This window comes from Acanthisitta chloris, unplaced genomic scaffold (genome assembly GCF_000695815.1).
Source record: "Acanthisitta chloris isolate BGI_N310 unplaced genomic scaffold, ASM69581v1 scaffold18359, whole genome shotgun sequence".
Classification (NCBI taxonomy): Eukaryota; Metazoa; Chordata; class Aves; order Passeriformes; family Acanthisittidae; genus Acanthisitta; species Acanthisitta chloris.
In genome coordinates, this window is record NW_008692339.1 from 62,226 (window position 1) to 74,673 (window position 12,448).

Consider the following 12,448-nt stretch of genomic DNA (forward strand, 5'->3'; position numbering starts at 1 on the left):
AGTGTTGAAGATCTTTGGAATCTTTTTGAGAATGGAGATCTACATAGTATTTTACTCAAATATTCACTTATTTTGTGCAGAAATATCCTGCTCATGTGGCACAGTAAGAAATAGAATATGTATACATGAATTTACTAAATAGATGCAATGGAATGTTATACATTAAAAGTTCTGTGTTGCTGTTTCAGCTCCCACATAAAGACAGGTAACTCTATGAAGTAATGACATCTGTTTTCAAAGTCTTTGCATCTTATGCTTGGTTGATTTTGTTATTTAAGAAAATGTGAATTTCAGCTAAAACTTGCACCCTTCTAGTGTCATTTTTTTTTCACGTGGGCTCTTTAGTATCTAATTAGGTAGGAACATAGACTGCAATTTTTTTTTTACTAGATAAACTTCCAGCATCTCTTATTCCTTTTCTACTTTGGCACTTCTTTTCATGAAATTTGTGGGTGCCTAATTTTCTTTGACAATTTTACCTTGCTCTCAAAATTGTTAAAAGTGATTATGGATCAAAAAATACTGTGAGTGAGAGGTAAAATGGAACATGATGATGCATGGAAAAGGCTGTCAGAAGTCTCTAGTCTGTATCACTGCACTCAGGTTCTTGATTACTTGATATTTAAGTGTTTTGAATACATGGATAAATACAAAATCCTCAATTTATATCCATAAATCTAAAGCTAATCTCAAGATAAAGAGATCTCACTCGTGATTATTAGCAATTGGCAATGTTGTGCTAGATGGGAGTGGAAAAAGCTCAAAGCCCAACTTTCTTTCAGATGAACTTTAAATGTCAAAGCATCCCATGACAGTTTGCATGTGTTTGGTTTTCAGTGTTTTGGAAACTGTACACTCATCCTTTTACAATGTGTGACACTGGTTTGGTGTTGAAAGAGTTGGTTAAATATACTCTTCATGCAAATCTATTAGATTTCCTGGATTCCAACATCTATTGCCATCAGTGAAGGTGAAAATAGGAAAATGAACCTTTCCTGATTCACAAAGTTTTGATGTAACATGTGGTTCATTGAATTTTATTAGTTTTTTGCCCACTGTATAACCTTGCTGAGTTAATGAGATTATGCAATATTACTAATATGAGACTTGCATTTTTTAAATCATCTCATCAACCTCTGTCAACTGTAATCTTGGAATTTTATATTCCATGTCTTTTCATGAAGCTCATTCTTTCTGATATCCCCCTGGGTGAGGTTCAGGTCTCTCAATCATTGCACCACCTTCAGCACCAGGATTTCCTGTCACTATTTCCCAGTAGTTCTCTTCTTCAGCTTTATGGGAATCCAGATAATTGTGACAAAGGACTTCATGTTCTTTTCCAAATTAAGTCCTGCAAAGTCAAAGAAAAGGGGATAGGCAGAGGGAGTTAATACATATCAAAGGGATATTCCAGACCATAGGACATCATGCTCAGTATATAAGGTGGGAGGGAGAAGGAGGAAGGTAGAGACATCTGGAGTGATGATATCTGTCTTCCCAAGGAACCATTACACATGCTGGGGCCCTGCTCTCCTGGAGAACACCTCCTGCCTGTGGGAAGCAGTGAATTAATTCCTTGTCTTGCTTTGCTTGTGTGCAGTTTTTGCTTTCCCAATTAAACTGTCTTTATCTCAACCCACAAGTTTTTCTAGATTTTACCTTTCTGATTCGATTCTCCATCCTGCTGGTGAGGGAGTGAGCTGTCTGGTTCTTGGCCACTGCCTGGGGTTAAACCACGACAAATATTAATTTGAAGCATGTATATTAAGTTGAATTGTTGGATTAACTTCAATTTTTTGAGAGATTGATTCAGATGGACATAAGCACATGAAGTTTTATGCAGTGTGGTTTTATTTAGTTCTCTTGCTCTTTACCATTTTTTTCTTCAAAAACAACCCAAACAACTGTAATTGTACATGATATTTGAAGGGAGAACCACCAAGAAACTAGAGAAGGCTAGACAAATGGTATGACGAATGAAAAATGCAAAAGAAAATAAAACAAGTAAGACTGAGCCAATTGTCTGCAGCAACACAGCAGCACACATCACAGCCCAGAAACAAAATAAGGGAAAGGAGAATGGCATTCTGCATTCTTTTCCATTTCCTCAGTGCATTCCTAAGCACCTATCTTGCATCTTACAGTAACTCTCGATGTTGGCAAATCACTATGCACATCTCTGCCACTTATAAATTATTCTTACCATATGCAAAAGTTCCTTGGAACAGCTAAGCTCTGATTAGTATGGCAATGAGTAATAATAATTGTACAGTTTGCCTAGAAAAAAAAAACAAGGGAAGACACTTGTCAGACATTTTTACACCAGTACTGTGAATATAGACTGTCTTTGACAGTTAGATCAGTCAGATTGTGTTAATTAGTGAGCTGATTCATCTAAATGAGTCTCAGCTCAAGGCTGTAGAGGAACAGTTATATTTGTGATATTTTGCTGTACACCCAGCACTTCAGGAAGCCTAACAGTTCTCTGGTACAGGAAAATATTGTATTTACAAAAGGCTAAAAATGTTTGGAAAAACATCCCCATATTCAGATGCCTTGAGAATTTTTTAATAGTTTTAAATTTAGTGTACAGGAGTTGTTATTTGATCACAGCTCCTGATATTGGAAACGTAATTAGGTGCCTCAAATTCCTGAAAAACAGGCAAGTACTGCACCCTCACAACACAATGTCAACCTCTGAAAACTTCTGAGGAGAAAAATTGCACAAGTCAACCTCAAATTGAACAGCATAACCAAATATTTGTATAAGTAGGTTCTGTCACTAAAAAGAGGTTGTTCCTTCCCTCTCCCCCTTCTTGAAGTTAGAGGCCAGAACTGGCAGAAGAGAAATATGTGAATAAAATGGGCATAACATGTTTTCTAAGTACTCCACCTCCTGTTTCAATTAAATCCTCATAACATTCCCTACAGTTTTAATTTCTTACAGGCACTGGAAATCCTTCATATTCAAGATGCAGCTGTGGATCCAAGAAGGTAGCTTGCCAGCAAGTCAAGTGGGGAAAGCTCAGCTGTCAAATATACTTGCTGAAGGTATGATTTTTCAGCAAATTTTAGAAATGTTTTATGGTCACTTGCTAGATATAACTGTAAATAAAAATATATATTAAGGACAGTATTCATAGAAAAGAAACAAGATAGGTAATTTTAAAACATATTTTAGAACACAAGAACTTTTCTCTCAGCTCCTGACAAATCAGTCTGCCCAGTCAAAGCTATGGAGATAAAACCCTTATCATGGATTCTATGCTGTTGATAAACTCATTAAGTAGCTATTTTATCTGCAGACTAGCAAACACTGATTTAAAATTGAATGTACATTCCCAAGATTCTCTCTCACTAAGGTGGTTGTTGAGAAGGAAAGAGTTTTCCAAGTTGTGGTGGTTTGAATTCATATGTAACATGTAATACCTTATTTGCTTTTAACTTGCAGAGGGAAATGGCATTAATATCTAATAGAAATCTGCTCCCTGAGAATGACAGAGTAGGACATTACTTCATATACCTACTATAGATTATCTTCACAAGAAATGACATATTCTCATTTTGGAGTTGTTTGAAGTGGGGAAAAAAAAATCTCCCTGATGAATTCTTTCATGATTCACAAGCTAATTTGGCTTTCCTTTTTTCTTTCTGTTTTAAGATCCCCTTTATCCAGCCATGCTGGCTGACAACCCTCCTTGGCCTGCACACCTGATCTCAGGCAAGTTGCAGAAACTTTCTAAATAGGTATTACTTAACTTGATCTATGCATGATTCTGATCTATTCTGTAAAGCTAAGATGTTGAACCACTGTACAACATTATATATATCTGTACAGAGTGATTAAATGGACACTATCATTATATGCTACCATTGCCATTTGGAACTTTATTGCCTTATCAATCTGTCAGAATATCCTCCTGTTGTCCCAAGTCAAAACCTTTGCCCAAATCTAATTGGTTCAACCTCTGCACCTCCATCAACACTGTTGAAATTGTAGAAAAGGAAGAAAGAGACATTCAAATAATAAGCTTTATTATTATTTTGTTTATCTGTTTTGATCTGCAGCCAGGTCTTGTTGTGTGACATTTTGCATTGCTTACCTTTTAAACTAGGTAAAATAGGTAAAGTATCTGAACCTATGCAAAGCCTTTGACTATTGAGTAGAACCCTGTTCTTCTGTTTCTTCTCCACAAATAGAGCCAAGTAAATGTCTTTAAGAGAGAAAATATGCTCATTGCTTAGGGGTTCTTTAGGACAACAGAAACAATGTCCACTTCATGGAGAGCAAAGGCATTGACACAAATTTCTGCTTCCAAGACCTTACTTGCAGGAGAGCAAATAATACTAAGTGATATTTGGACATGCTCTACATTGGGCATTCTACAGCTGAAATGTGACCACAACAAAAACAGCTGCAGAATTTATCAAATGATAGAGTGAACTCCATTCTGGTTACACACCTAAGCTGATTTAAATATCCTTGGTGTCATTCACAGTGATATGCAGCACAGAATCAAGCTTAATGCATGACCCAAGTTAAAGACACCCTTAAATAAATTAAGCTCAAATTCATTTTTATATTACCAAACTTCATTGTCTATTTCTCAAAATGATACCTAAAGCTAAAACAATAGTTGAAAACAATTCAGAATAAAGCACCAAACTTGCCAATACAGAAAGTATTTCGACCCACAGGTTCCACACTCATGACTGCACTCACTCCATATGGGATTTGCAGTGGTTCAGATGAATACAGGAATGATTCTTCCATATTCACTGCCAAGGACAGATTGCCACAGTCTTTAGGGTCCCTCTCCAGTGAGGATTTGTTGTCTGGGTTCACAAGCATCACAGTGTCTCCAAAGTGAACAAATCCAGCTACTGACAGCTGTACCTAAATCAAAATATGCATAATATTTTAACAGAATTATATGAACCTAGTATCAGAAGTAATGTATATAAAATGTGTAGCATTCTTAATGCATACAGAACAGCTCTGCCACTCCCTGTGGGGTCACGGGGGGGTTGCCATACCCCTCTTGAACCATTACCTGCTTCAAAATATTATCTGGAAGTTTGATTATTCTCTGCGTTAAAAGTTCTCCTCGTTCCCTCTGGCCGATAAGATCGCTCAGGAGCTCCTGTTGGCAGAGGAGAGAGGCGCACGCGTTACTCAGCAGCCGCAGCCTCGCGTTGAAGGGGAGTGCCAAGGGTTGGGGGTGGCAGGACGAGGAGCGAGTTGGGACGAGACCCGCGGGGAGGCAGCGAGTGGAGCGGGGTGGGCAGGACCTGCTGCTCTCTCTGTCCTCCGGCCAGGAGCCCAAGGATGCTGTGAGCGAAGGATGCTGTGAGCGAAGGATGCTGTGACTGAAGGATGCAGTGGCCGAAGGATGCTGTGACCCAATGATGCTGTGACTGAAGGATGCTGTGGCCGAAGGATGCTGTGGCCGAAGGATGCTGTGGCCGAAGGATGCTGTGGCCGAAGGATGCCGCGGGGAGCGCCGCGTCCCCGTGCTCGGCCCCGAGCTCAGGAGGCAGGGAGGGATGCGCTCCGTGCCCCGTGGGAATGGGAGTTCGGTTATCCCGAGCGGGGGAAAACCATGGAATCCTTTAGGTGGGAAAAGACCTTTCGGATCATCGAGTCCCGCCGACAATCTAACCCTGCCAAGTCCAACCTAAACCATGTCCCCAAGTGACCTATGCACACGTCTTTTAAACGCCCCCAGGGTGGTGGCTCCGCCAGGCAAGGCGGAGTCAAGGCAGCTTGTTCTTCTCAGCCATCTAGCGCTCTGTCGTTGAGAAAATAAAGTGAGAAAATAGAAAGAGGAAAAGAGCTGTAACTTCACACAGTAGGGGAGGAGTCTCTGAAAGCATGTTGGTTAAGGGACTCGAGCACAAGTGCCATGAGGAGAGGCTGAGGGAGCTGGGGATGTTCAACCTGGCAAAGAGGAGGCTCAGGGGAGACCTTATCACCCTCTACAACTCCCTGACAGGAGGTTGGAGTCAGGTGGGGGTTGGTCTCTTCTCCCAGGCAACCAGCAGCAGGACAAGAGGGCACAGACTCAAGCTCTGCCAGGGGAGGTTTAGGTTGGATATTAGGAAGAGTTCTTTTACATAGAGAGTAGTCAGACATTGGAATGTGCTGCCCAGGGAGGTGGTGGGTTCAGCATCCCTGGAGGTTTTCGAGCTGAGACTGGATGTGGCACTTAGTGCCATGGTCTGGTAACCACGGTAGGGTTGGACTTGATGATCTTTGAGGTCTCTTCCAATCTGGCTGATTCTATGATTCTATGATTCTAATTCTACTTAGCAAGACTAGCAAACAAAAAAGGGAAATACTGGGGTTTTTTTCAGTAAATCCCATTTGCCTTTCATTCTGGTCAATTTTTATACTGGCATAAGTTAATGCAGAAAACATAGACCAATTCTTTCACAAGTACAGCTTTTCTTCACACCATTTAATACTGCAAACAACTAACTGTTGGGAGTAAACACAGATTTTATCTTTTCATCTAACAAAGCAGCTTGTTCCAGTGCTTGATATTCCCTTCTGTGAATAAATTTGCCTTAATATCCAGTCTGAACCTCATCAGGTGCAACTCGAGGCTGTTAAATACTGCCCTACCACCTACCACTCAGGAGAAGAGACCAAAGTGTTGAAAACAGCTCAGGTGCTCCTCGGGCAGGTAGCCTTTTACCTCCTTTCACCAAGGAGGTGCATCAACACAACTCTCTGTTGGTGAATACTGTGAATCATAGAATACTTTGGGTTGGAAGGGACCTTCAAAATCAGCTAGTTCCACCCCTCCCCTGCCATGGGCAAGGACACCTTCCACTACACCAGGTTGCTCAGGGCCCCGTCCATCCTGGCCTTGAATGTTTCCAGGAATTGGAAACTTCTTGGCAATCCATGCCAGTGTTTTATCCCCCTCATTGTAAAAGATTTCTTCCTTCTGTCTAGTGTGAATGAATGTATTAGGTGAATGTTTTGATTGCAAATATTTAGGTTTCTTACTATTTTAGTTTGAAATCTACTACGGCAGGTCAAGCTAAGTGACTGTGCCATGTGTTTACTATTCAAGGTTTCAATGCTGGAAAACATACAAAGCTTAAAAGTGAATGTTTTTTGTATGAGGAGCTGTGCTATGCGTTATCATCAGGCAGCTTTGACAGCAATTCACATGAAACCTGTGTCTTTTGTGTTTGTTAGGGTTTTTTTAAACCAAAAGTTATTACCCAAAAAGTTATTCAGCACATCCCAAACCTTGTAAGGACCGAATACAATCCATTTTTGTTCAAATAGCACCACTCCGTGTTCAGTTCTGGTAAGTGACACTTTCCTACACTTAACCTACTGGCAGCAATGCTAAAATTTTTAATTAAAACAAGGAAGAAACTTTGTTCCTCTTAGCCGAAAATCAAAAGCCAAACAAATTTTTACTGTTTAAGAATTAAGCCACTTAAGTCAATATTCAGTAATAAATCATTATTATAAAACTATGTGTTATACTTAACCATGTTATTAGGAGCACAGGCACTGTCTTGTGCACAGTTGATATATAAAATCCACGGAAAACCTCCATAGTTTTGTGGCCTTATGCACCATCTCTACTTAGTTACTTATAGATTCTGATTCAGATATTACATAGAAAGAGGCATTTGTACTAAAATCTAATTGTGTACAGAAATATCTCCATGCATCTCTTGGCAGGATTATGCTGTGACTATCATAGTCACCTGGAGAGATTTCATTTCTGATTGTAAAGTATTCCCTGAAAACAAACAGAAAGAGCTCTCTATAAACCTGTTTGCAAATTGAACATCTTTCCTGCAGGAAAGGTTACAGGCCTATTCAACTCAGCTCAGTTTCCTTTTGAGCAGATAAAATCTGTGTTTACTCCTAACAGTTAGTTGTTTACATTATTAAATGGTGCGAAGAAAAGCTGTACTTGTGTAAGAATTGGTCTATGTTTTCTGTGTTTACTTATGCCAGTATAAAAATTGACCAGAATTAAAGGCAAAAGGGATTTACTGAAAACAATATTACCCTTTTATTTTTTTAAGTCTTCGCTAAGACAAATTATTATCAACATGCTTTCATGGCCATCAGTTTACTTAAAAGGCAGGACATGTTAGACTTTTAATTGCCTTAAGCTTGTCGGTAAAGTGTGAGGTAGAGCTTGGTTTAAATACTTCAAATTTTAAATGCATTGGTATATATCATTAGTACAAATTAACATAATCAAATCTGGCTAAAAAGACAAGGCCTGAATGGATGTTAGGGTATATCAAGTCCATGCAAGATGTATGTCATTTTATTTAGAGGAAGTAGCAGAACATAAAGGACTAAAAATAAGTCATCAAATCATATCAGGTTGCATGCAAATGCTTTTAATACATGCCTTTACTGCTTGAGGAGTGTCTCTGTGGTTTTTTTCCTGGTTTCTTTTCATTTTGAAAATTATTATGCCAAATTTGATTAACAATACAGACTAAATAATACTATACAGGAGTAAAACATATTCTCTGGGACAATTTGTCTCCTTTCATTTTATTGTTTCATACTGGCATTATTCTGACACTTGCTATGAATATTTTTTCTTTGCTGTTGTTAGATTTCTAGCTATTAAAGTCATTAATCTGCTTGTTAATAATATAATTACAGTTTCTTATTCTAACCTATTCCCCAAACACTCATCTGTTCACAGCACAAAATGAATTAAGCAGTTTATGGGATAAGATTTAAGGATTGTTTTTTGCCAGACATTTGTGGGGATGTTTCCCACTTTTGGCTGGGAATTCAGTGTGGAGTTTTCCTGTACTGGTTGTTGCTGAGGAGCAATGAACCCATTCATGGTAGATTATTTTCTCACATGTAGCAATCCATTAAATAGACCTTTCAGCCTGCCTTTTACAGGAAAGGGGAGGAGGATGCTTGTGTGTCATATTGGCAGTAAGTTTGCAGATAAAGGTACATGAGTGGAAAGTTTCCCTATATTAGATCTGGTTAAAGACATCCAAAATTGCTGATTGATCATTTGGTGCTTTATGACCAAAATATTCTGCCAGGGAAAGAAGGAAGGGGGAGGAAAACATTTGCAATGTGTCTAAGACCACCAAACACTTGCCAGTTAAAGTTTGGATTGAGTTATACACATCTCCATAGTATTTTCACTCTACCAGTCACTAATTTAGACTTGTACAGAGCATGCCCTCTCAAGAAATTGTACAATGGAATATTTTCTTTTCAACTTGAGCTGTTCCATCATGACCAATTGTGCTAACTGTTTTAATATTTTCTCCTCTGCCTAGCTGAATTTCATTCAGCAGATTGGCTTGAAAAACCACTGGAGCTCTGTATCCCTCCGAAAAATATTATCATTTCAGGAGCAGTAATTTATGAAAAGCATATAGAAATATTAAAGTACAACTCCAAGGAATAACACTGTATTTTTCAAAGTGATCCATATTAAAACTCTGAAGAAGCTGGAATACTTTAATCATCAAGAAATAGTTCGGCTGAGAAATTCAGTGTTTCTTGGCAGAAACAGAAACACCATTAACAAAGGTCTATTGCTTTTTATGTGTATTTATCTCTTCACAGGACTGTGCACTAGGCATGTCTACCATCAGGCAATCAAAACAAATTTTTATTTTCCAAGCTATGGAGTATTTGTTCAAGGTATCATGGCCAGAGCAATGAGACTGGCCATGTTGTTGGCTAAGGAAAAGTCTCAGCTGACCTTTAAGTACTACTCACCAGGAACCTACTTGAAGAGACTTTGTTAAGTGATGTTCCACCCTACTTCCAATATATTGAGTACATTGCATTTACAACTACAGAGTTCTCTCATCAGCCACAGGCACTGACACAAAATCATTGTGGGTGAGGCGTGGTCCTATTTATAACAAGTGGAAATCAGGTCACTGTTCTCTCTTGGTTACTGATCTGTTTAAACTTTGGTTTCCATGAATACTCATGCTTGAGATTTTGAAATTTGCTTTTTGTTAGCAATTTTTGCATACAAAAGGCAATAGCATGATTGTCAGTAGGGAAAAAAAAAAAAAAGCCCTAAACTCCAAGACTTAAACTGACTTTGGCTATGAAAGTTTTTCAGGCATAACCTGAACCTACTGCTCCTGAAACTGGAAGGCATTTCTGCATGACCTCTTGTGAACTCAGATGGTTGTTTCTTCCCACTTTCAGGCTATCTATAGATACTGCGTAGGGTTGCATTTGCTTCCCTGTTTAGCTTTGCACTATGATCCTTATCTTCTGTTGTGAATTGCCTATTGAATCACATGGCCCAGTGATGTCACTTCTCTCCTTTCGGATTTTACGGTGGTGATAGCGTTAAGACAGAAAACAATCTGTTCCCTTAATTTTCCATGGTGGAAATATCTGCTTCAGTGTCTTGAAGCAAAGTAATGAAGTCAACAAATAACACTGGAGATACATGTCAGCCCATCTTCAAATCTTTGCTAGATTTGCTTGTTAGAAACTGTATCCCACTGGGCCCCAGCAGAAGTTTATTTGTGGTAGTTAAGGTTTAGAGATAATGAAATGATAGAGATCAGAATACTTTGGTTCAAATGAATCTGTGTGTTACATAAAATGAACTGTACAGAAACAGGAACAGAAACTGATTTATGTATTTATACCACAAAACATGAATCAGTTAAATATTTTTGGCATAGCAAAAAGGAACGTGATGAGAATATTTTGTCCTAAGGGGAAAAGAACATGTGTATTGTAATTGTTTTTAACATTTTCTGCCACCATTCTACTATTTATGGGTTTGAATTGGCTGACCTTTCTCTGGCAGTGTATTTATGTCAGACATCACGGCCTACAGAAAATATTTTATATGTCTGAAGATCCTGGCAACTGTTCTAATTTGAGACTCAGAGCATTTTGGTATTTCTATGTCACAATGGGTTAGTAAATTAGCACTTCTTAGTTGGTGGCTTCTCTTTGAGCTGTGGGAGAGCAATGGTATTGCAATATAATGCTGAGGACTCAACAAACAGGCAGAGCACAAATAATGTAGTAGATAACAAAATTGCTAAAATGGTCATTGCAATGTCGAGTGTATTTGCTAGTCCAAACTGAAAAACTAGATCAATTCATTCCATCAACACCTGCTCTGGGGAGAAATAACTATCTTGCTGAAACAACTCGGAGGTATTGGAAAGTGTCCTCTTATTTGCACCACAGAATTGCATTGCTGTCACAAGGGAGTTGGAGAAGGGACCCTTTGTTAAGAGCTGCAATGATAGGACAAGGAGTAATGGGTTCAGACTGAAGGAGGGAAAGTCTTGGTTGGATGTGAGAAAAAAGTTTTTTACTATAAGGGTGGTGAGACACTGGCACAGGTTGCCCAGGGACGTGGTGGCTGCCCCAACCCTGGCAGTGTTCAAGGCCAGGCTGGATGAGCCTTGAGCAACCTGATCTAGTGAGGAGGTGTCCCTGCCCAGGGCAGGGAGGGTTGGGACTAGATGGTCCATTCCAACCCCTAAGTTCTATGATTCTCTGATGATTCATTAGGTGTAAGGAACTCTTGGTGAAGGTTCACTTCAAAATAAATTGTGTTTAAAACATGTTATTTATGTTCATTGAGGAAATCAAAGAGCAGCTTTCCTTTCTCCTTCAGCAAAGCCTCAGACAGCAGAAAGATATTTTCCAAAATAGCTGCAGAACTAATCAGAGGGTAAGGATGCATGATGAAGATCACCAGGCCATAAACATTGCCATTATTTAAACTTTTGAGAATCCATCTTGGAGGGAGGAAGCAAATGTACAAGAGTGCGTAGAGTCATCCTAATCCATACAATCTGTTCATATCTTACATGATCCCTAAGAAAATTTGTTTCATCTCATTAGGAGTTACTGATGAGTAAGTAATATCAAATAAAAGCAAAGGCTATTTAGTTTTTTAACTAGTGTTTTCACATGGAAAGTAAAACCCCAATTATCTTTGAGCAACCTTAAGCAGTAGTAGCTGTGGCAAACAAGAAATGTAGGGGAAAAAATCATGATATAAAAACTAGTGGGTTATATTCAATCAGAGAAAAGCTGATTGATTTTCTCCTTGTTGCAGGGTACACCACTGATGTACATGGACTGATATTTGCATAAGATGATAATCAAAGAGGAAATGCATTTGCATCTATCTCCATTTTATGTAGTCTTTTGGCATTAAAAACTGTTCTCTCTCTTAAAAAATTCATGTGGGGATGGAGTTCTCTATGGAGAACAATCACTAAATCCACAAAGAACTTTCTAATCTCTGTTGATCCTGGCAGCAGTCTTTGGCAGAACTTAAAGCAGCAATGGTGTCTTACAGAAGACTTGCATGATTTCCCATGATGTAACAGGGTATGTAAATGATTCAGTAGAGTCAACTTTGAGATAAAAAAATTCTGAATAGAGATAGTCATGCAG

General features: G+C 38.8%; 1 protein-coding gene across 1 annotated transcript in view; it reads right to left on the reverse strand.

Moving 5' to 3' along the window:
- Positions 1-1,139: 1,139 nt before the first annotated feature.
- Positions 1,140-12,448, reverse strand: part of LOC103809779 (chromosome unknown open reading frame, human C15orf26) — a 64,391-nt gene continuing 53,082 nt past the window's right edge. Inside the window, 8 exon segments of the mRNA XM_009082641.1 lie at positions 1,140-1,199; positions 1,201-1,351; positions 2,204-2,277; positions 2,946-3,017; positions 3,019-3,106; positions 3,902-3,985; positions 4,668-4,897; positions 5,055-5,144. Coding sequence (XP_009080889.1) covers positions 1,140-1,199; positions 1,201-1,351; positions 2,204-2,277; positions 2,946-3,017; positions 3,019-3,106; positions 3,902-3,985; positions 4,668-4,897; positions 5,055-5,144 — 849 coding nt within the window.